Genomic DNA, 23102 nt, shown 5'->3' with positions numbered 1-23102 from the left:
TGCCTGCTCCACTTCCTCAAATCATTGTTATGAACACACTTGAATAACGCAACACGGCATGTAAAAGTGTTGAAACTGTTCATTACTGTTCGCAAAACAATGGCCATATGGGCTAGAACACTTTCACAATGCAAGACGATACCGGTAGCTTTCAGCTTTAATTAAATGTAGGCTAACTTTCCTTGCTAGTTCACAGCTGAAGCAAACATCAATTCACTACCCTAGTACTTTGCTTGTGATAATATGCTAACTATAACGCAAAATATACTGATTTCAATGCTTGTCACAACTTTCAATGCTGATCCATAGCCAAAAAGTCAGATTCCACAGCCACGTTCTGCCTCGCTAATGACATCATCACTTTCCTAAAGAGACAGCACACACTTTTATAAAAGAGATTGCGTCAATGCAATTGTTGATCAGTACAATAAAATAATATATTCTCCTAGCAGTTGCCAATAAAATAAGTCCAAAAATGGAAGGGATTGTTCGTAATCTGTAGCCCCATGAAATCAGCTAAAACAAGCTCAATAACTCAATGCATGCACCACACTCCTATTGAATAATATGCATTCACCTGTATTGTGAATAGGCTACATCTTGATTTACCCAGTTTATCAAGAAATTGTCCATTCAAATAAATGATTATCATTGTTGTTTTGTAGTTAGATTTGTACAATTGATTCATTAATAGATACATGGTTGTCTTTAAAAAAATACAAGAATACTTGTTCAAATGTAATGATATTGAACTCAAAAGATGCCCAACGATTGAACAGAGCAGTAGCTGAGTTTATCTGGCTGGATCAAGTCCCACTCTATATGACTTTGGCTAATAAGCCTGTTTGTTTGTTGTGGTATTGTTTTGGTATTGTTGGTAGACTAGTGATACTAAACCTGGTATCGAAGTCAGAATTCTGGTACATTGACAACACTGACCCCTACTACAAATAAAAGAGTGTGTGTGTGTGTGTGTGTGTGTGACCCCTCGAAGAGTGTGTCAAGATGTGAAACCCCTCTCTCTGGGACAGGGTCAGAGGGCACTGGAGGAAGTGGGAACCCTCTCTCCAGTCTCTCACAACCTCAGACAAGTCAGAAGATGCTAAACACACACAAGCTTCAAAATGTTCAAGTCAACATCTATTTACTTTCTTTGACAACAGGAATGACTGGATACTACTAAACAGTTTCTTCCGACGGCCCTACCATGGCTGGCTCACTGAGACACCTGACCGACAACCTGTTGTGTTTCCTTGGTTTCAGCCAGGTGAGCACTCACTTCTGCATTCCACACTCACATGATCTAATGAGTCACATGATCCATGAGTGTGTGGATGACATCACATCCACATCCCTAGGCCAACCATGTTCAACCACTGATTGTTCAATGGATAGGAATCCAGAGGAAACCATAAACCCAAGGTCTGTGTGTCTATGACGGAGTGGATTCTGCTCCATGGCGAGTGTGTGTAAGAATGTTGTGTAATGTGTTTACTTTACGCCAGTGGAGGCTGCAGAGGAGGACGGCTCATAATAATGGCTGGAACGGAGCAAATGGAATCAAACACATGGAAACCATGTGTTAGACGTAGTTGATACCATTTCACCTATTCCGCTCCAGCCATTACCATGAGCCCATCCTCCCCAATTAAGGTGCCACCAACCTCCAGTGCTTTAGGCATCTTATCAGACTTGCCAAACTAACATTCTCTCTGGGGAAAATAAAGTTATTCTATGTTATAGTGCTGAGCAAGAACTGATTTTTTTCCTTTTTTAAAACAACGAATTGACCAATGTCGGTTCAATTATTTGAATTTCATTTCATTCTGGTTTTTTTTCCTCTGAGCTCAATGCGCATATTGTGCCATTTTTACTAGCGATAAATCAGATCAAGCCTGAACTGTGCGATGTAGTTAGGAGTTGTAGTTTACAACAGGCCAATATTCTACATACAGTCGTGGTCAAGAGTTTTGAGAATGACACAAATATAAATTTTCACAAAGTCTGCTGCCTCATTTTTCATGATGGCAATTTGCATATACTCCAGAATGTCATGAAGAGTGATCAGATGAATTGCAATTAATTGCAAAGTCCCTCTTTGCCATGAAAATGAACTTAATCCCAAAAAAAACATTTCCACTGCATTTCAGCCCTGCCACAAAAGGACCAGCTGCCATCATGTCAGTGATTATCTCGTTAACACAGGTGAGAGTGTTGACGAGGACAAGGCTGGAGATCACTCGGTCATGCTGATTGAGTTAGAATAACAGACTGGAAGCTTTAAAAAGGAGGGTGGTGCTTGAAATCATTGTTCTTCCTCTGTTAACCATGGTTACCTGCAAGGAAACACGTGCCGTCATTGCTTTGCACAAAAAGGGCTTCACAGGCAAGGATATTGCTGCTAGTAAGATTGCACCTAAATCAACCATTTATCGGATCATCAAGAGAGAGGTTCAATTGTTGTGAAGAAGGCTTCAGGGCGCCCAAGAAAGTCCAGCAAGCGCCAGGACCATCTCCTAAAGTTGATTCAGCTGCGGGATCGGGGCACCACCAGTGCAGAGCTTGCTCAGGAATGGCAGCTACAGTCCCCTGTAGCTCAGTTGGTAGAGCATGGCGCTTGCAATGCCAGGGTTGTGGATTCGTTTCCCACGGGGGGCCAGTATGAAAATGTATGCACTCTGGATAAGAGTGTCTGCTAAAATGACTAAAATATCAAATCAGCAGGCAGGTGTGAGTGCATCTGCACGCACAGTGAGGTGAAGACTTTTGGAGGATGGCCTGGTGTCAAGAAGGGCAGCAAAGAAGCCACTTCTCTCCAGGAAAAACATCAGGGACAGACTGATATTCTGCAAAAGGTACAGGGATTGGACTGCTGAGGACTGGGGTAAAGTCATTTTCTCTGATGAATCCCCTTTCCGATTGTTTGGGGCATCCGGAAAACACCTTGTCCGGAGAATACAAGGTAAGCGCTACCTTCAGTCCTGTGCCATGCCAACAGTAAAGCATCCTGAGACCATTCATGTGTGGGGTTGCTTCTCAGCCAAGGGAGTGGGCTCACTCACAATTTTGCCTAAGAACACAGCCATGAATAAAGAATGGTACCAACACATCCTCTGCGAGCAACTTCTCCCAACCATCCAAGAACTGTTTGGTGAGGAACAATTCCTTTTCCAGCATGATGGAGCACCTTGCCATAAGGCAAAAGTGATAACTAAGTGGCTCGGGGAACAAAACATCGACATTTTGTGTCCATGGCCAGGAAACTCCCCAGACCTTAAACCCATTGAGAACTTGTGGTCGATCCTCAAGAGGCGGGTGGACAAACAAAAACCCACAAATTCTGACAAAATCCAAGCATTGATTATGCAGGAATGGGCTGCCATCAGTCAGGATGTGGCCCAGAAGTTAATTGACAGCATGCCAGGGCGGATTGCAGAGGTCTTGAAAAAGAAGGGTCAACACTGTAAATATTGACTCTTTGCATAAACGTAATGTAATTGTCAACAAAAGCCTTTGACACTTATGGAATGCGTGTAATTATACTTCAGTATACCATAGTAACATCTGACAAAAATATCATAACACTGAAGCAGCGAACTTTGTGAAGACCAATACTTGTGTCATTATCAAAACTTTTGACCACGACTGTAGTTCAGAGCAGAAAGCATGGTCATTAACTACAATGACCATAATCCATTGCGCACCTACTTGTCCGGTCTGTGTGTTTCTTTAACGTCTGCTACATTATGTTAGTGTGGGGCAGACACAGAGAGAGAGAGAGGAGGCAGAAGAATGCGTGATCAAGAGGTATCTCTACATGGAAAATACATGATCTAAGTGATTAATAGTTGGCATTCAGCAGTCATAAGAACTACTCAAATAGTGATTTTGTCAGACAGCATAGACAGCAGCTCTATAGAGATGAGATGACTTGGAGTGAAATAATGAAGTCATCAAATAAAACAAATGTAATATATACAAGTGAAATATACTATTAAAGTAATGTGAATAAATGATGGTTAATAAGTGATAAGCAGTACATGGGCAGTCACTACCATCATCAGACTTTTAATTGTTTTATTCTGTTTTGTTACAGTATTCAACCCACATAATGCATAGTGCCATTTCATATTTTTCAAAAATTATCAAAACCGAAATCCAACAAAACCGACCTCAAAAAGCACTACTCAGCACTAATGTTATCAACAATCTCAGCCAAACCTGTCTGTTTTGGTTTTATTGCTGAATAACCAACCCGTCTATGTTTCTTTTCCTTTTAGATTTACCCCACACCAGAGGGCATTGTTTTATGTTTATGTAAGCTCTAGTGTTACTGTTAAAGCTGGGCGATATGGACAAATGTAACTATTTTGCTCGATAAGGATCAACACTTTTTATGGACAGTTAGTGAAAACATTTTTGGGGTGCCAAGACAGACAACGGAGATGGTATAGCCTATGATTAAAAAAGTAAGCTATTTCATCTAACATATCCAGGGAATGCATGATTGATATTTTGATGTGCAACCTGTCAAAATAGGATCCAGAATGATCAGATTTATTTGTGGCTCTTCAGGGATGAATTTGCTGACATATTTGTGCATAGACCTACTGGCCCAGGCCAGGGGTATTTACATTGTACATTTTAGTCATTTAGCAGACACTCTTATCCAGAGCGACTTACAGTTAAGTGAATGCATACATTTTCATACTGGCCCCCCGTGGGAAACGAACCCACAACCCTGGCGTTGCAAGCGCCATGCTCTACCAACTGAGCTACAGGGGACTCTTACCCTTACCCTACGACACGTGTCAAATTCATTCCACGGATGGCCGAGTGTCTGCGAGTTTTCGCTCTTCCCTTGGACTTGATTGATAAATGAAGGTCAATAATTAGTAAGGAACTCCCCTCACCTGGTCGTCTAGGTCTTAATTGAAAGGAAAAACCAAAAACCAGCAGACACTAGGCCCTCCATGGAATGAGTTTGAAACCCCTGCCCTACGAGGTCTGAAGGCGACTGCTGGTTCTCTGTTGTACCTGCTGATTAATTTCACCCACCTGGTGTCCCAGCCTAAATCTGTCCCTGATTAGAGGGGAACAATGAAAAAAACACAGTGGAACTGGTTTAGAGGTCCAGAGTTGAGTTTGAGGGGCCTAGGCTCTATTATTCACCACCTGAGGAAGTAGGAACTCAAACCACTTAGCTAGATTGCCAACTATAAATATGATCTTGTTGCTAGATAGAATAATCAATTATTCCTACATGGTGAGAAAACAAAAAGGTGAAAAATAAATTGTATACTCACAGAAAGCTGTGACTCTCCTCTCTGTAACTAAATTTAGCAAAAAAAAGAAACATCCCTTTTTCAGGAACCTGTCTTTCAAAGATAATTTGTAAAATTCCAAATAACTTCACAGATCTTCATTGTAAAGGGTTTAAACACTTTCCCATGCTTGTTCAATGAACCATAAACAATTAATGAACATGCTCCTGTGGAACGGTCGTTAAGACACTAACAGCTTGCAGACGGTAGGCAATTAAGGTCACAGTTATGAAAACGTAGGACACTAAAGAGGCCTTTCTACTGACTCTGAAAAACTCCAAAGAAAGATGCCCAGGGTCCCTGCTCATCTGCGTGAAAGTGCCTTAGGCATGCTGCAAGGAGGCATGAGGACTGCAGATGTGACCAGGGCAATAAATTGCAATGTCCGTACTGTGAGATGTCTAAGACAGCGCTACAGAGAGACAGGGCGGACAGCTGATCGGCCTCGCAGTGGCAGACCACGTGAAACAACACCTGCACAGGATCGGTACATCCGAACATCACACATGCGGGACAGGTACAGGATGGCAACAACAACTGCCTGAGTTACACCAGCAACGCACAATCCCTCCATCAGTGCACAGACTATCCACAATAGGCTGAGAGAGGCTGGACTGAGGGCTTGCAGGCCTGTTGCAAGACATCACCGGCAACAATGTCGCCTATGGGCACACACCCACCGTCGCTGGACCAGACAGGACTGGCAAAAAGTGCTCTTACATTTTACATTTCAATTTAAGTCATTTAGCAGACGCTCTTATCCAGAGCGACTTACAAATTGGTGCATTCAACTTAGGATAGCCAGTGGGACAACTACTTTTTTTTTTTTTTAATTTATGGGGGGTTGGGTAGAAGGATTACTGTTATTCTATTCCAGGTATTCCTTAAAAGAGGTAGGGTTTCAAGTGTCTCCAGAAGGTGGTCAGTGACTCTGCTGTCCTGGCGTCGTGGGGGAGCTTGTTCCACCATTGGGGTGCCAGAGCAGCAAATAGCTTTGACTGGGCTGAGCGGGAACTGTGCTTCCGTAGAGGTAGGGGAGCTAGCAGGCCAGAGGTGGATGAACGTAGTGCCCTCGTTTGGGTGTAGGGTCTAATCCTGAATGTAAGGAGGTGCCGTTCCCCTCACAGCTCCGTAGGCAAGCACCATGGTTTTGTAGTAGATGCGAGCTTCAACTGGAAGCCAGTGGAGTGTGCGGAGGAGCGGGTGACATGAGAGAACTTGGGAAGGTTGAACACCAGACGGGCTGCAGCGTTCTGGATAAGTTGAAGGGGTTTAATGGCACAGGCAGGGAGCCCAGCCAACAGCAAGTTGCAGTAATACAGGCGGGATTACTCTTCACTGACAAGTCACGGTTTTGTCTCACCAGGGGTGATGGTCAGCTTTGCGTTTATCGTCGAAGGAATGAGCATTACACCGAGGCCTGTACTCTGGAGTGGGATCAACTTGGAGGTGGAGGGTTCATCATGGTCTGGGGCGGTGTGTCACAGCATCATCGGACTGAGCTTGTTGTCATTGCAGGCAATCTTAACCCTGTCCGTTACAGGGAAGACATCCTCCTCCCTCATGTGGTACCCTTCCTGCAGGCTCATCCTGACATGACCCTCCAGCATGACAATGCCACCAGCCATACTGCTCATTCTGTACGTGATTTCTAGCAAGACATGAATGTCAGTGTTCTGCTATGGCCAGCGAAGAGCCCGGACCTCAATCCCATTGAGCACATCTGGGACCTGTTGGATCAGAGGGTGAGGGCTTGGGCCATTCCCCCCAGAAATGTCTGGGAACTTGCAGGTGCCTTGGTGGAAGAGTGGGGTAACAACTCACAGCAAGAACTGGCAAATCTGGTGCAGTCCATGAGGAGGAGATGCACTGCAGTACTTAATGCAGCTGATGGCCACACCAGATACTGACTGTTACTTTTGATTTTGACCCACCCTTTGTTTTAAGGACACATTATTTAATTTCTGTTACTCACATGTATGTGGAACTTGTTCAGTTTATGTCTCAGTTGTTGAATCTTGTTATGTTCATACAAATATTTACACATGTTAAGTTTGCTGAAAATAAACGCAGTTGACAGTGAGAGGACATTTCTGTTTTTGCTGAGTTTAGAACAACAATAGTTGCTTTGAAAACCGTCTTTGTCCCGCAATTGCATTTTGAGCTATGGTCATATGCTTGTGCTTATCAGAACGCATCTCTCCCTCCTCTGTGCTCACAGTGGGGAAAGGGAGTGAGATTGTCTCGGTCACACAGCATCCGACAGCAAAACAGGGACAGGCAGATACTTTCATAGCAGGAATCAACATAATGCATAGGCTATTACTTTTGACCAAATATTGGTTTTAGATTGTATTTTTTTCCGCAGGAATCTGCAAAAATTACCGACCTAAGCAAAATGCTGCGGTAAGAGAAGGGCAATGTCGTCGTCGGTAATTTTCGGTTTATCTTTGCAGCTCTGGTTATTTTCTAGACACTAAAGATTTGTGGCGAGCAGATCAACAACATCTGCATCATTCAAGACTGTTGCTTTGTGAGAAGGTGTTTAAGTTCACAGTTATCCATTGTTATGTAAATGGAAGCTGAAAGGTACCAGTGGCCATGCCTTTTTAATTGTTTTGTCATTTAGCAGATCCAGAGCGACTTACAGTTTAGTGAGTGCATACATTTTCATACTGGCCCCCTGTGGGAATTGAACCCACAACCCTGACGTTGCAAACGCCATGCTCTACCAACTGAGCTACACGGGCCTTGGCTCCAAGTTAGAGCAGGTCAGCTGGAGCCATGGCCCATTGAGACACGGGTGCCGGCCCGCATAGATGGAAAAGGAAAAGTCAGTATTTTGGGTAAAACACTGGAGTAAATCCTAATTAGAAATGCGGTATAAAAGCTCCTACAACATTGACAGTCTCACTCGCTGAGAAAGAAAGTAGGCAATCAGGCGACTGTGGTTCCATCCCAAAATGTCACCCTATTCCCTTTTCTAGTGCACAACCAGAGGGCTCTGGTCAAAAGTAATGCACTAGGGAATAGGGTGACATTTGGGACGCAGCCAGTGTAATAGCGCATTTTCTGGTTAGATTTGATAATCCCACAAACTCCGCACTGTGTCAGTGTGCTGATGTCTAAAGATAACACTGCCACCTCACACCATCTATGATATGGGACTCTGTCTCCTAAATAGGTTAGGGCTAGATTACATTCTGATAGGCCTTTAAAGTTTTCATATCAGTCTGTGGAGTGTAACATCAAACATGATTCATAATCTGATTCCTGCTGTAATTGTCCACACCCAGCAACACCACACAAAAAGGAGACTGCCGGTACCACGGCCCTATTATGCAAAAGCAGTATTAGCGGTGATAAACACACCAAACCAAAGGCGTTCTGGTAAAGTTCGTTCGGGGATAGGCTGGCTACCTAGCATTATTGATACCACAAGCCGTGTTCCATAACTCTCTGCGTCCCAAATAGCTCCCATTCCCTTTGCAGTTCACTACCTCTGACCAGGGCCCATAGGACTCTAGTCAAAAGTAGTGCACTAGCCTATATAGGGAATATGGTGCCTTTTGGGAGACAACCTCTTGGAAAGTTAGCATTAAAACCAGGGTTAGAATTGAGAGTTACATTAAAATCAAGAATAAATGCAGGTACACTTCAAAAACCAGCTTTTCAAAGGCTTTGATGTGGTTTATGAAGAAACCCTGATTGTGCTGCTAACTAACAGAGCATAGAATAGTTCCAGAAATAGGCCTAGTAGGTTACACAACTGTACATTTGATAGCCTAAATCTCACACAAACAGGCTGATTAATAGGCTAGTCTTTCAATTAAAAAGGGGCAATCTGCTAAATGAACAAAGTGGCTCCCCTCCTCTGTTTTAGTAAAGTTAAAGTAAGGCTGACCCAAATTAGTCGACTGGTCGATTGTTTTGTCGTTAGGCTGTTGGTCGACCGAGATTGTTTTAGTTGAGCAGTAACAAATATTATATACACTACCGTTCAAAAGTTTGGGGTCACTTAGAAATGTCCTTGTTTTCGAAAGAAAAGCAATTTTTCTATCCATTTTGCGGGTACTATTTAATGAAGCGGCAAAAGGGTTTTCTAATGATCAATTAGCCTTTTAACATGATAAACTTGGATTAGCAAACACAACGTGCCATTGGAACACAGGACTGATGGTTGCTGATAATGGGCCTCTGTACGCCTATGTAGATATTCCATAAAAAAATCTGCTGTTTCCAGCTACAATAGCCATTTACAACATTAACAATGTCTACAATGTATTTCTGATCAATTTGATGTTATTTTAATGGACAAAAAAAAAAGCTTTTCTTTCGAAAAAAAGGAAATGTCTAAATGACCCCAAACTTTTGAACGGTAGGGTAGTTTATTTTATTAAAACACATAGGGTGGGTCTATATATGAAAAAATACACAATTTTTGGGGGGGACCAATCAATTGGTCAAAAGAACAGAACTTCCAGTCGACCAATTATTATTTTTTGGTCGGGGACAGCCCTAAGTTAAAGGAAAATATATTTGGGTATTTGTTTCATTAGTCCATTGTTGACATAGTCCCAAAATGTTGTTGCATTACAACCTGTAATTGAAATTGATTTTTATTTGGATTTCATGTAATGTACACACACAAAATAGTCCAAATTGTTGAAGTGAAATGAAAAAAATAACTTATTTCAACAAATTCTGAAAAATAAATAACGGAAAGTAGTGCGTGCATATGTTCATAGCAATTTGCATTGCTATGAAGCCCCTAAATAAGATCTGGTGCAACCTTCAGAAGTCACATAATTATTTAAATAAAGTCCACCTGTGTGTAATCTAAGTGTCACATGATCTGTCACATGATCTCAGTATATACAGTGGGGAGAACAAGTATTTGATACACTGCCGATTTTGCAGGTTTTCCTACTTACAAAGCATGTAGAGGTCTGTAATTTTTATCATAGGTAGTACACTTCAACTGTGAGAGACAAAATCTAAAACAAAAATCCAGAAAATCACATTGTATGATTTTTAGGTAATTAATTAGCATTTTATTGCATGACATAAGTATTTGATCACCTACCAACCAGTAAGAATTCCGGCTCTCACAGACCTGTTAGTTTTTCTTTAAGAAGCCCTCCTGTTCTCCACTCATTACCTGTATTAACTGCACCTGTATAAAAAGACACTTGTCCACACACTCAATCAAACAGACTCCAACCTCTCCACAATGGCCATGACCAGAGAGCTGTGTAAGGACATCAGGGATAGAATTGTAGACCTGCACAAGGCTGAGATGGGCTACAGGACAATAGGCAAGCAGCTTGGCGAGAAGGCAACAACTGTTGGCGCAATTATTAGAAAATGGAAGAAGTTCAAGATGACGGTCAATCACCCTCGGTCTGGATCTCCATGCAAGATCTCACCTTGTGGGGCATCAATGATCATGAGGAAGGTGAGGGATCAGCCCAGAACTACACGGCAGGACCTGGTCAATGACCTGAAGAGAGCTGGGACCACAGTCTCAAAGAAAACCATTAGTAACACACTACGCCGTCATGGATTAAAATCCTGCAGTGCACGCAAGGTCCCCCTGCTCAAGCCAGCGCATGTCCAGGCCCGTCTGAAGTTTGCCAATGACCATCTGGATGATCCAGAGGAGGAATGGGAGAAGGTCATGTGGTCTGATGAGACAAAAATAGAGCTTTTTGGTCTAAACTCCACTCGCCGTGTTTGGAGGAAGAAGGATGAGTACAACCCCAAGAACACCATCCCAACCATGAAGCATGGAGGTGGAAACATCATTCTTTGGGGATGCTTTTCTGCAAAGGGGACAGGACGACTGCACCGTATTGAGGGGAGGATGGATGGGGCCATGTATCGCGAGATCTTGGCCAACAACCTCCTTCCCTCAGTAAGAGCATTGAAGATGGGTCGTGGCTGGGTCTTCCAGCATGACAACGACCCAAAACACACAGCCAGGGAAACTAAGGAGTGGCTCCGTAAGAAGCATCTCAAGGTCCTGGAGTGGCCTAGCCAGTCTCCAGACCTGAACCCAATAGAAAATCTTTGGAGGGAGCTGAAAGTCCATATTGCCCAGCGACAGCCCCGAAACCTGAAGGATCTGGAGAAGGTCTGTATGGAGGAGTGGGCCAAAATCCCTGCTGCAGTGTGTGCAAACCTGGTCAAGACCTACAGGAAACGTATGGTCTCTGTAATTGCAAACAAAGGTTTCTGTACCAAGTATTAAGTTCTGCTTTTCTGATGTATCAAATACTTATGTCATGCAATAAAATGCAAATTAATTACTTAAAAATCATACAATGTGATTTTCTTGATTTTTGTTTTAGATTCCGTCTCTCACAGTTGAAGTGTACCTATGATAACAAATACAGACCTCTACATGCTTTGTAAGTAGGAAAACATGCAAAATCGGCAGTGTATCAAATACTTGTTCTCCCCACTGTATATATACACACACCTGTTCTGAAAGGCCCCAGAGTCTGCAACACCACTAAGCAAGGGGCACCACCAAGCAAGCGGCACCAAGACCAAGGAGCTCTCCAAACAGGTCAGGGACAAAATTGTGGAGAAGTATAGATCAGGGTTGGGTTATAAAAAAATATCTGAAACTTTGAACATCCCACGGAGCACCATTAAATCCATTATAAAAAAATGGAAATAATATGGCACCACAACAAACCTGCCAAGAGAGGGCCACCCACCAAAACTCATGGACCAGGCAAGGAGGGCATTAATCAGAGAGGCAACAAAGAGACCAAAGATAACCCTGAAGGAGCTGCAAAGCTCCACAGCAGAGATTGGAGTATTTTTCCATAGGACCACTTTAAGCTGTACACTCCACAGAGCTGGGCTTTACGGAAGAGTGGCCAGAAAATAGACATTGCTTAAAGAAAAAAATAAGCAAACACGTTTGGTGTTCGCCAAAAGGCATGTGGGAGACTCCCCAAACATATGGAAGATGAGACTAAAATTGAGCTTTTTGACCATCAAGGAAAAGATTGCTGTACACCAGCAGAACCCATCCAACTTGAAGGAGCTGGAGCAGTTTTGCCTTGAAGAATGGGCAAAAATCCCAGTGGCTAGATGTGTCAAGCTTATAGAGACATACCCCAAGAGACTTGCAGCTGTAATTGCTGCAAAAAGTGGCTCTACAAAGTATTGACTTTGGGGGGGGTGAATAGTTATGTACGCTCAAGTTGTTTTTTGGTCTTATTTCTTGTTTGTTTCACAATAAAAAATATTTTGCATTTTCAAAGTGGTAGGCATGTTGTGTAAATCAAATTATACAAACCCAAAAAAAATCTATTTTAATTCCAGGTTGTAAGGCAACAAAATAGGAAAAATGCCAAGGGGGGTGAATGCTTTCGCAAGCCACTGTAACTTTCAAAATACACAAATCCTTGCATGATACAATTTGCATCATATGATGCAAAACGCAGCAGCATATTATGGGATGATTTCTGTATTTTGAAAGTTACATATCACTTAAAACAGGGGAAGGAAGACATTGGGAGTAAAAAAGCAATAACTTTCCCTCATCTAACCTGGCAGTTACGTTTATAGATTGTGACTGACTGGGGAATACAGACATGTGATACTCTGGCAGACGTTATGATTGATGATCCCTCACATGACACACACACTGTTTTGAAACTATGTGCAAAGGGCCGGGAGAAGGAACTTAAGCCTAGATTTCTCCTCTCTCAGCCATTTCACTACTACGGCTTAAGGCTTAATAGACAAACAGAAATTGAAAATCTGAAAAACAGAACTGGCCCATGACATTTCTCCCGCTCTTACCACTCAATACAACATTCAAAAATATATAAGGTAACCAAACGAACCAGAAAAACAGATGTTTAAAAATCACAACAAAACCATTATGGCCCTCCAGATTAGGGTACATTATCTATATTGATCTGGCTGGGGAAGGAGCAGTGTGTTAAGTCCACACTTCAGGCTGTGCTGTGGTACAGGAAGGAAGTTGTTTGCAGCAGGGGAGCAAACAAAGCCCTTGGGTGGGATCTCTCAGCAATGTACAGTATGCTGCCCTTGGGTCACTCATAGCCAGGGAAATACGAGCACTGTTTAGGTTTTCCTCAGAGGGTCAGCCAACCTGCTGCCCTGCCTGGTATTCTTAGGGAGGGATAGTGCAGTGATGTGGCAGTGCTGTTCCAGGCCCAGTCCAACAGAGCCTCCTTAACATTAAGTTTTGCTTACTTGTCTCATATTGATAAAACTATGGGTTTAGGGAAGAGTCATTGATAAGTAGGCGGCACAAAGTTAACTTTTTCACAGTGACATCTCCATCCCAGCGTGTTCGAGCCCTCACAAACTGTTCCAGATGAAAATATCTTCTTAAGGCTCAATCACAGGTGTCAGTATACGAGTAGTGTCACTGTCAGATAAGCAAATCAATAATTTTGTAGTAAGAGACACCAAAGTGTTGCTTCTTCAGACCTGTGCCTGGGTGTTCCAGTGAACACCTGTCTGTCAGTCCTGCGTGTCTGATGAATGAAGCCTGTGTGCCAAAGAAATGTACTGACGTGTGGGCCAGAAAGGGAATAGTAAGCCATGCCCCAATCGAAGCCAAAGTGTGAAATGCACTCTGCTCCATTTATCTCCCTCAGACAGGACATATTTCTGGCTGTAGAACGTGGTTGACACATACAGTGGGGAGAACAAGTATTTGATACACTGCCGATTTTGCAGGTTTTCCTAATAATATGCCATTTAGCAGACGCTTTTATCCAAAGCGACTTACAGTCATGCGTGCATACATTTATTTTTTTTTTTATTTTTTTTTGTGTATGGGTGGTCCCGGGGATCGAACCCACTACCTTGGCGTTACAAACGCCGTGCTCTACCAGCTGAGCTACAGAGGACCACTATTTCCCAATGTTTACACAAGTATTTGATACACTGCCGATTTTGCAGGTTTTTCTACTTACAAAGCATGTAGAGGTCTGTCATTTTTATCATAGGTACACTTCAACTGTGAGAGACGGAATCTAAAACAAAAATCCAGAAAATCACATTGTATGATTTTTAAGTAAGTAATTTGCATTTTATTGCATGACATAAGTATTTCATACATCAGAAAAGCAGAACTTAATATTTGGTACAGAAACCTTTGTTTGCAATTACAGAGATCATACGTTTCCTGTAGGTCTTGACCAGGTTTACACACACTGCAGCAGGGATTTTGGCCCACTCCTCCATACAGAACTTCTCCAGATCCTTCAGGTTTCGGGGCTGTCGCTGGGCAATACAGACTTTCAGCTCCCTCAAAAGATTTACTATTGGGTTCAGGTCTGGAGACTGGCTAGGCCACTCCAGGACCTTGAGATGCTTCTTACGGAGCCACTCCTTAGTTGCCCTGGCTGTGTGTTTCGGGTCTTTGTCATGCTGGAAGACCCAGCCACGACCCATCTTCAATGTTCTTACTGAGGGAAGGAGGTTGTTGGCCAAGATCTCGCGATACATGGCCCCATCCATCCTCCCCTCAATACGGTGCAGTCGTCCTGTCCCCTTTGCAGAAAAGCATCCCCAAAGAATGATGTTTCCACCTCCATGCTACACGGTTGGGATGGTGTTCTTGGGGTTGTACTCATCCTTCTTCTTCCTCCAAACACGGCGAGTGGAGTTTAGACCAAAAAGCTATATTTTTGTCTCATCAGACCACATGACCTTCTCCCATTCCTCCTCTGGATCATCCAGATGGTCATTGGCAAACTTCAGACGGACCTGGACATGCGCTGGCTTGAGCAGGGGGACCTTGCGTGCGCTGCAGGATTTTAATCCATGACGGCGTAGTGTGTTATTAATGGTTTTCTTTGAGACTGTGGTCCCAGCTCTCTTCAGGTCATTGACCAGGTCCTGCCGTGTAGTTCTGGGCTGATCCCTCACCTTCCTCATGATCATTGATGCCCCACGAGGTGAGATCTTGCATGGAGCCCCAGACCGAGGGTGATTGACCGTCATCTTGAACTTCTTCCATTTTCTAATAATTGCACCAACAGTTGTTGCCTTCTCGCCAAGCTGCTTGCCTATTGTCCTGTAGCCCATCCCAGCCTTGTGCAGGTCTACAATTTTATCCCTAATGTCCTTACACAGCTCTCTGGTCTTGGCCATTGTGGAGAGGTTGGAGTCTGTTTGATTGAGTGTGTGGACAGGTGTCTTTTATACAGGTAACGAGTTCAAACAGGTGCAGTTAATACAGGTAATGAGTGGAGAACAGGAGGGCTTCTTAAAGAAAAACTAACAGGTCTGTGAGAGCCGGAATTCTTACTGGTTGGTAGGTGATCAAATACTTATGTCATGCAATAAAATGCAAATTAATTACTTAAAAATCATACAATGTGATTTTCTGGATTTTTGTTTTAGATTCCGTCTCTCACAGTTGAAGTGTACCTATGATAAAAATGACAGACCTCTACATGCTTTGTAAGTAGAAAAACCTGCAAAATCGGCAGTGTATCAAATACTTGTTCTCCCCACTGTATAAGTGAGGGTATTTATCATCGGGAGTCTCGCGAGTGACACCTGACATTTTTCTTTAAATTTAAATTTTTGGCCTATAATTCACAAATAACATTATATATTTTGGGATGATATGGATGACATGACGCCAGTATTTAAGAATTTATAAAAGGATTTCCCAATGCGCAGTAACAGAAGGTCAATGTCATCAATGCTTTGTAAATTCATGGTAATCAGAGAAACTATAGCACAACTAATGTATTTACTGAGCCTTCACAGCGCAGCGTCAGTTTACCAGCCATCTAGCTGTCATTGGCCCAGCCATTGAGCAGTCACGTGCACCGTTGCACGTACACACAACTACTGTGCCTGCGACTGGGTACAGTAGCATACATGCAGGTTGTACTTGGCACCAAGTGATAATACTCTTGAATTGTAGCTAGTTAGTTATGAATTCTTGTTGTTTGTGTGAACAGATATTCAACATAAAACCGATAACTTACAGTGGATAACTTACACACACCAAGATTAACACCCTATCCAGCACAACACAAAATAGTAACATCATTTGCTTTGCCTCGTGTTACTTTGTCTTCAAGTAATTTCCAACAAAAGAGCGGAGGCATTGCCTTACTTTCTACAAAGACCCAAATTCTTTCTCAAGCGATTTCACGATGTGGTTGGAGTGGGTTAGCTGCAGTTAGTTGGTGGCAACAATTAAAGGCAGCATACAGTTGCCGTTATCGGAATGCTAGGTGGTTAAAACACGTTGCATATTACGGATTGCATAACTGTATCTTAATACCTAATACTCGTGACAACTTCTGCTCACCCCTTTCACAAGAGAATGAGCTGCTCAACTAACGTTAGCTAGCTATAGCTTGCAGCTTATTGTGGATAGCATGCGCACGTACCTGAACGCGGGGTCCTCTTTGTTGCATCTTGGGGGCGGCGAAAATGAATTTCTCTTATTAAAAAGTTTCTGGAAAAGAGTTGGAGGCATTTTGTACCAAATTATTTGGTACAGAAAGTCTCACTTTCTTTCAAATCCAAGTGCAGCCCTAGTTCCTTGAAACTAACTCCATTTGTGTCAGAGTCATATGACAGGCATTAGTCACACGAACTGCTTGGAAACCCACTAGTTTTCTGATTGGACGACGATCCACTGCTCCTCGAAAATACTTGATTGGCTGATATTTTTGGCCAAGCACCACGTGGTCAAAATAATCGCTCTGTTTATGTTTTGGCTTAAAGTTACAATACGAGACACCAAATAAAATGTACATTCAACACCTAAAACATAATAAATAATTTGTATACATCACAGTCCAATTCTAAGCCTGAAATATATTTCACATGTTCAGTCAAACAAGCTCAGATACAGCAGGACTGTATTTTATCAATTTATTATGTTAACAATTAAATTAAAATATTTGAACATTATGTATCTACATTATCTATTACAGAAACAGAATTTCATAGTTGTTTTTATTTTATTATTTTAAACCATGACAACCTGTCCATGGACTGTGAAAACCTTTGGGGATCAGAATTGTCCTAAAAGAGAATGAAGAAAATGGTCATTGTGAGATTAATGTTTAGAGAAAATGGCATGTAAAATAAGGTTAAAATATGATCTTCAGACAATGTGCTTTGTTTGCTTTCTCACCTGTATTGATGACAGCTTTTACAAGTTGTGGTAGCTTTACGTCCTGGAGGGCTGGAACCGGCACACCTTCCACAGATGGTTCAGCCCTTTAAACTACTTGGTACTTACATCTTTGAACTGCAGAGTGAATAAAGCACAATGTTCAATAACAACAATGGAAAATGAACAAAAGTAGCAGCAGATCAATCATACTCAACCATTACTATAAATTATAAAAACAAAACAGTATGTTTCATGGAAAGGCCAGCAGGGATTTCTCCCGAGTAGGAAAAACCTCGAGCCCGATTTACAGCTAATAACTAGAGCCAAAAGCTTTTTCTGGGGTGTATTTACTACGGAAACTGTTTACTGTTTAAAAACCAAACGGAAGCAAACAGTAGTGAGTGCATACATTTTCATACTTTTTTCTGTACTGGTCCCACCATGATCTACCAACTGAGCCACAAAGGGGCAAAACGAGAGTTTCTATTCAGGTAGGTCCCTCCCCGTTTCATTCAGTTTGCTTCCATTTAAGAAATGTTTTGCAACAGAATTGGCGTAATGAATACACCCCAGGTTCGGTCACATTGGTCAGGAAAAACTCCTGGCCCTACTCATGGAAATACTTCAGAGGACGCAATGAAAGGTCTGATGAGAAGAGAGGCATGACCTCTACTGGACGTCTCAAGTAATGACATTTCTGCAAGACATTTCTGTGCATGGTATAACAGAGTCCTGCAGATATTTTTTTTACTAACATCTGCAGGACTTCATCCTATGTAGAAATTGTGCTTACCAAACAACATCACCCTCATCTTCAAATGTATCTGTCGAACGCCCACCAACATCAACATTGGCGAATATACTCTGGTGACAAAAAATACCAGGACCATGGTCAGTCAAACAACATACCATGACAGCAAATCCCTGATACATGGCATCTGAAATCATCCAGAGACTGACCATTCAGAGAGGATGCTTACCCTCATGGAGGAGTACCTCTGCCTCAACTTTTGAAAGAAGGTGTCTTTTTCTTTCTTGTCTGCAAAGTCAAAGGACTTGGCTTGCTCTGGTGAGTGATGTGTGGGTCTTTTCAGGACTTGTGGGACTTCTTCAGGGGCAGCAGTCTCTCTGTTGTCTACTGTGTCTCTGGTCCTCTCACTGACTTCACTGGCCGTATGGTCACTGACAGGCTCCACATTGTTCACTACCATCTTCTCAGCGGTAACAGAGCCACTGAATGTTACTCTCTTCCTGCATTTGATCTTCCTGGGTCTAATCGTCACTGGCTGTGAGAGGAGGACTTCATTACTAACTGACATTCTTACACTTGCAGATGATCCACAGTTTCTCTTTACATGCCACTTGTAGCTCAGATAGAATCTGAGAAATACAAGACAGGTGAGCGTTTTCATACCCTTGGTCTTTTCTTGGGGACTGAGGGCACAGTTACTCCTCCAGCTAGGGGTGTGCTTTCAATGGACACATAGGCATTGAACAGCTTGTCTACAAATACATGGAAATTATATGTGTTCTCCTGTTTTTGTTAGGCATAATAACAATTTTAAAAAATTACATAAATGACTGTATTAGTTATTTAAAATCAGGATAAAATATATTATTTGTAAGTCGCTCTGGATAAGAGCGTCTGCTAAATGACTTAAATGTAAATGTAAAATTATAAGCAAATACCTGAAGATGTACTTCTAATGGGTAGTGCTAAGTGGCTGTGAAAAAAATGAATGTTATTTGTTAGAATATAAATTACTTTTAATTCTATGAAAAAGTTAATTTCACATCTTATAAAAAGGGGCGGGGCCATTCAATCAAATCTACCTTTTTTCCTGATCTTTTCCATCATTCATTTGGGAGATGTCTGCAAAGAAAGAAAAGTACATTTTGTGAACATTAGGAAGCATGGAATACTAAACCTCTCCAAGGTTGACAAGGTTTCAGGGTTCTTTAAAAAAAAACACTTGTGTGTCCCAAATGGCACCATTTTCCCAAGATAGGTCTCTGGTCAAAAGTAGTGCACTATGGGCACAGATAAAAAATAGTAGTCTATAAAGTGAATAGGGTGCCATTTGGGAAACATCATGTATGTCCAGTATTGTGCTGTATCTCTTACCAATGATGGAAGACAGGTTAGGAGGCTGCTGCATATGGATGTCCTCAGCATGGCTGACATCTAGGAGAGTGGAGTTCTTTACATGCAGGTCCAACATCTCCTCACTGGGGAAGGCCACTATCTCTTCTAAACCGCAAAAAAAGATTGAAAAAACCCTGTCACTCAACTTCTTAGGGCATGGGCCGTCAGCCATGTCTTTTTACAGTGCCTGTTGTGTCCTAGACCAACACACACACCATAGACTTCCTCTCTGCGGAACAGCTCAGGTGAGGGCAGACTGCTGGAGCTGGTATCGCTGGAGATGATGTCAGCAGAGTCAGTCTCATCACAATCCAACAGGAGGGAGGAAACACCCACTTGTGAAACTGCACATAGAAAAAACATTACGTTCAATAATTAACTTTCTGACCCATTCATTTGCAATTACCAATCCAAAAAACACGAAGGACCAAAGTGAGCATGGGTTTATCCATGAACTGACAAAAAAACATGTTCCAAACTCAACTTGAACTGTCTTCTGTGCTTGAATGTATTGTGCTCTCCTGAAAAGAGAAAATGGAGCGTGATAAGTTAAAGTAGAGTGAATTGGAGGTGATGCGAACTGGTTTAATGAATGTTTTCACTCACAGTTCCATTTGATTCCAGCATTCTGTTCATCCAGGGAGCAGTTGACGAGACAGATCTGTTGAGGTAAGCATAACAATGGGATGTACTAGGAATGATAATTCACGTTAATGCTAGCTACAAATCTTATCTGTCTGCATCCCAAATGGCACCCTACTCCCCATTTAGAGAACTAATTTGATAGTGCTCTGGTCAAAAGTAGTGCACTATATAGGAAATAGGGTACCATTTGGGACTTAACCCTTTTCTAACTGTTATAAATTGTTGAGCAGATGAAGCAACTCACCCGTGGTCAGTGCATGTTGACTCATTTATGGGTGACAGAACATGGCCTTTTGGCCGTGCGCAGAGGGGTTTAGGGAAGAGTCGTTTCAGTTCTGAAATTTAAACAAAAGATGTGATCAGCTTGCCTGGCATCCAGACCAATTTGCTTCTGCCAGGCAAGCTATCAGCAACCATAGTAGTCAAACCTAATGATCGGCTATGAGCAAGGTTTAGCTTCCTCTGCTTGGGAATGAGTATACTGCTGGGCTTGGTTAACTTTTTTTGTCCACCAGTTGTGCTGCATGTAAGGTACCAGTCAAACGTTTGGACACACCTACTCATTCTAAAGTTGTTCTTTATTTTTTACTATTTTCTTAATTGTAGAATAATAGTGAAGACATCAAAACTATGAAATAACACATATGGAATCATGTAGTAACCAAAACAGTGTTCGACAAATATTTTATATTTTTCAAAGTAGCCACCCTTTGCCTTGATGACAGCTTTGCACACTCTTGGCATTCTTTCAATCAGCTTCATGAGGAATGCTTTTCTAACAGTCTTGAAGGAGTTCCCACATATGCTGAGCACTTGTTGGGTGCTTTTCCTTCACTCTGCATTCCAACTCATCCCAAACCATCTCAATTGGGTTGAGGTCGGGTGATTGTGGAGGCCAGGTCATCTAATGCAGCACTCCATCACTCTCCTTTGTCAAATAGCCCTTACACAGCCTGGAGGTGTGTTTTGGGTCATTGTCCTGTTGAAAAACAAGTGATAGTCCCACCAAGAGCAAACCAGATGGGATGGCGTATCGCTGCTGAATGCTGTGGTAGCCATGCTGGTTAAGTGTGCCTTGAATTCTAAATAAATGCCTGACACCCCCCCACCATCACACCTCCACGCTTCACGGTGGGAACTACACATGCGGAGATCATCCGTTCACCTAATAATAATAAATAATATGCCATTTAGCAGACGCTTTTATCCAAAGCGACTTACAGTCGTGCGTGCATACCTACTCTGCGTCTCACAAAGACACAGCAGTTAGAACCAAAAATGTCAAATTTGGACTCATCAGACCAAAGGACAGATTTCCACCGGTCTAATGTCCATTGCTCGTGTTTCTTGGCCCAAGATTCTTCTTCATATTGGTGTCCTTTAGTATTGGTTTCTTTGCAGCAATTCGACCATGAAGGCCTGATTCATGCAGTCTCCTATGAACAGTTGATGTTGAGATGTGTCTGTTACTTGAACTCTGTGAAGTATTTATTTGGGCTGCAATCTGAGGTGCAGTTAACTCTAATGAACTTATCCTCTTCAGCAGAGGTAACTCTGGGTCATCCTTTCTTGTGGCGGTCCTCATGAGAGCCAGTTTCATCATAGCGCTTGATGGTTTTTGCGACTGCACTTGAAGAAACTTTCAAAGTTCTTGAAATGTTCCATATTAACTGACCTTAAAGAAATGATGGACTGTCATTTCTCTTTGCTTATTTTAGCTGTTATTGCCATAATATGGACTTGGTCTTTTATCAAATAGGGCTATCTTCTGTATACCACCCCTACCTTGTCCCAACACAACTGATTTGCTCAAACCCATTAAGAAGGAAAGAAATTCCACAAATTAACTTTTAAGAAGGCACACTTGTTAATTGAAATGCATTCCATGTGACCACATCATGAAGCTGGTTGAGAGAATGCCAAGAGTGTGCAAAGCTTTCATCAAGGCAAAGGGTGGCTACTTCGAAGAATCTCAAATATAAAATATATTTTGATTTGTTTAACACTTTTTTGGTTACTACATGATTCCATGTGTGTTATTTCATCGTTTTGATGTCTTCACTATTATTCTACAATGTAGAAAATAGTTTTAAAAATAAAGAAAAACCCTTGAATGAGTATGTAGGTCCAAACTTTTGACTGGTACTGTAGATCCGTGTGTAGCTGGTTGTCTGAAACTGTTTTTGTAATCCTTTATAGATTGCTACATCTTATCTGTGTATGAAGATATCAGGGGAGAGATGGTCTTCAGGACAGGTATAATCATAGTAGCTCATACTGTCACTGAAAGGCATCCCATTTCTTACTGCCTCTTGTGCCACCTGACTTCAAAGGTGTATCGCGACTCTGCCTTCTGGAGCTGCGGCTGAGCATTCCTTCTCGTCTTGTGATGGTGTCATCACTCCGACGTTTTGAACGAACCATTCCATCAAAAACAAGATTATTCTTTGGAGAGAAAAGTTAGTTTAATCAAAACACTATTAGGAGGCTCATAGATGTATTTACATCCACTTTATATGAAGTCAAGGTGAGAATGAACTTTCAAACTTGTTAGCTAGCTAACGTGTTTGAGTGACCCGATAATGACGCCTGCTAAATTAGCTACAGTAGCTAGCTAACGGTAGCCAACATTTGTTTGTTTTTTTGGCCAGGCAGGTGTTTCACTTGTTAGATCAAGGTATAAAGCCAGCAAACCAACTAATCAGAAAGATACAGCTTGAACAAACTATTCTTCATTCAATTATTAAAACGTTGTCATTGGCCAAAGCTCTTTTTTTTTATTTTTCTCACAAACCTGTAGGCCTCTGGAGCGTCAGCAGCTTCTTCT

The 23102-nt window shown here is 42.1% G+C and overlaps 2 protein-coding genes and 1 long non-coding RNA gene across 3 annotated transcripts in view; all 3 read right to left on the bottom strand.

Moving 5' to 3' along the window:
- LOC311142440 (folliculin-interacting protein 1-like) overlaps nucleotides 1-16917 on the bottom strand; it is a 47125-nt gene extending 30208 nt beyond the window's left edge. Inside the window, exon 1 of the mRNA XM_084178087.1 lies at nucleotides 16748-16917. Coding sequence (XP_084034213.1) covers nucleotides 16748-16836 — 89 coding nt within the window. The 5' untranslated portion in view covers nucleotides 16837-16917. The remainder of the gene's footprint in view (nucleotides 1-16747) is intronic.
- A 407-nt stretch (nucleotides 16918-17324) lies between these two features.
- On the bottom strand, nucleotides 17325-20140 carry LOC311142674 (uncharacterized protein). Its single transcript, XM_084178328.1, has 10 exons — nucleotides 20115-20140; nucleotides 19846-19974; nucleotides 19610-19735; nucleotides 19318-19357; nucleotides 19174-19208; nucleotides 18899-18987; nucleotides 18465-18770; nucleotides 18278-18348; nucleotides 17503-17619; nucleotides 17325-17390 (listed from the first exon to the last, which is right to left on the bottom strand). Exons 3-9 carry the CDS (start codon nucleotides 19704-19706, stop codon nucleotides 17607-17609), a joined length of 651 nt encoding a protein of 216 aa, XP_084034454.1. The 5' UTR covers nucleotides 19707-19735; nucleotides 19846-19974; nucleotides 20115-20140; the 3' UTR covers nucleotides 17325-17390; nucleotides 17503-17606.
- A 91-nt stretch (nucleotides 20141-20231) lies between these two features.
- LOC311142553 lies at nucleotides 20232-23102 on the bottom strand. The gene is made up of 4 exons (XR_014614341.1): nucleotides 23070-23102; nucleotides 22582-22720; nucleotides 20520-20610; nucleotides 20232-20291 (listed from the first exon to the last, which is right to left on the bottom strand). It is a non-coding gene; the product is annotated as an uncharacterized lncRNA (long non-coding RNA).

This window comes from Coregonus lavaretus, assembly GCF_964263955.1.
Source record: "Coregonus lavaretus genome assembly, chromosome: 15".
Classification (NCBI taxonomy): domain Eukaryota; kingdom Metazoa; phylum Chordata; class Actinopteri; order Salmoniformes; family Salmonidae; genus Coregonus; species Coregonus lavaretus.
Note: the sequence above shows the minus strand (reverse complement) of the source record. Positions and strands in the feature narration are given on the sequence as shown.

What these genes read in the sequence shown, in the direction of transcription:
- LOC311142674 (XM_084178328.1), bottom strand. Translation starts at nt 19,706, where the DNA reads ATGTTGGACCTGCATGTAAAGAACTCCACTCTCCTAGATGTCAGCCAT. An exon ending in TAACCTGTCTTCCATCATTG is followed by an intron (nt 19,358 to 19,609) that starts GTAAGAGATACA and finishes CTTTCTTTGCAG; the next exon opens with ACATCTCCCAAATGAATGAT. An exon ending in AGAGGTACTCCTCCATGAGG is followed by an intron (nt 18,349 to 18,464) that starts GTAAGCATCCTC and finishes TTTTGTCACCAG; the next exon opens with AGTATATTCGCCAATGTTGA.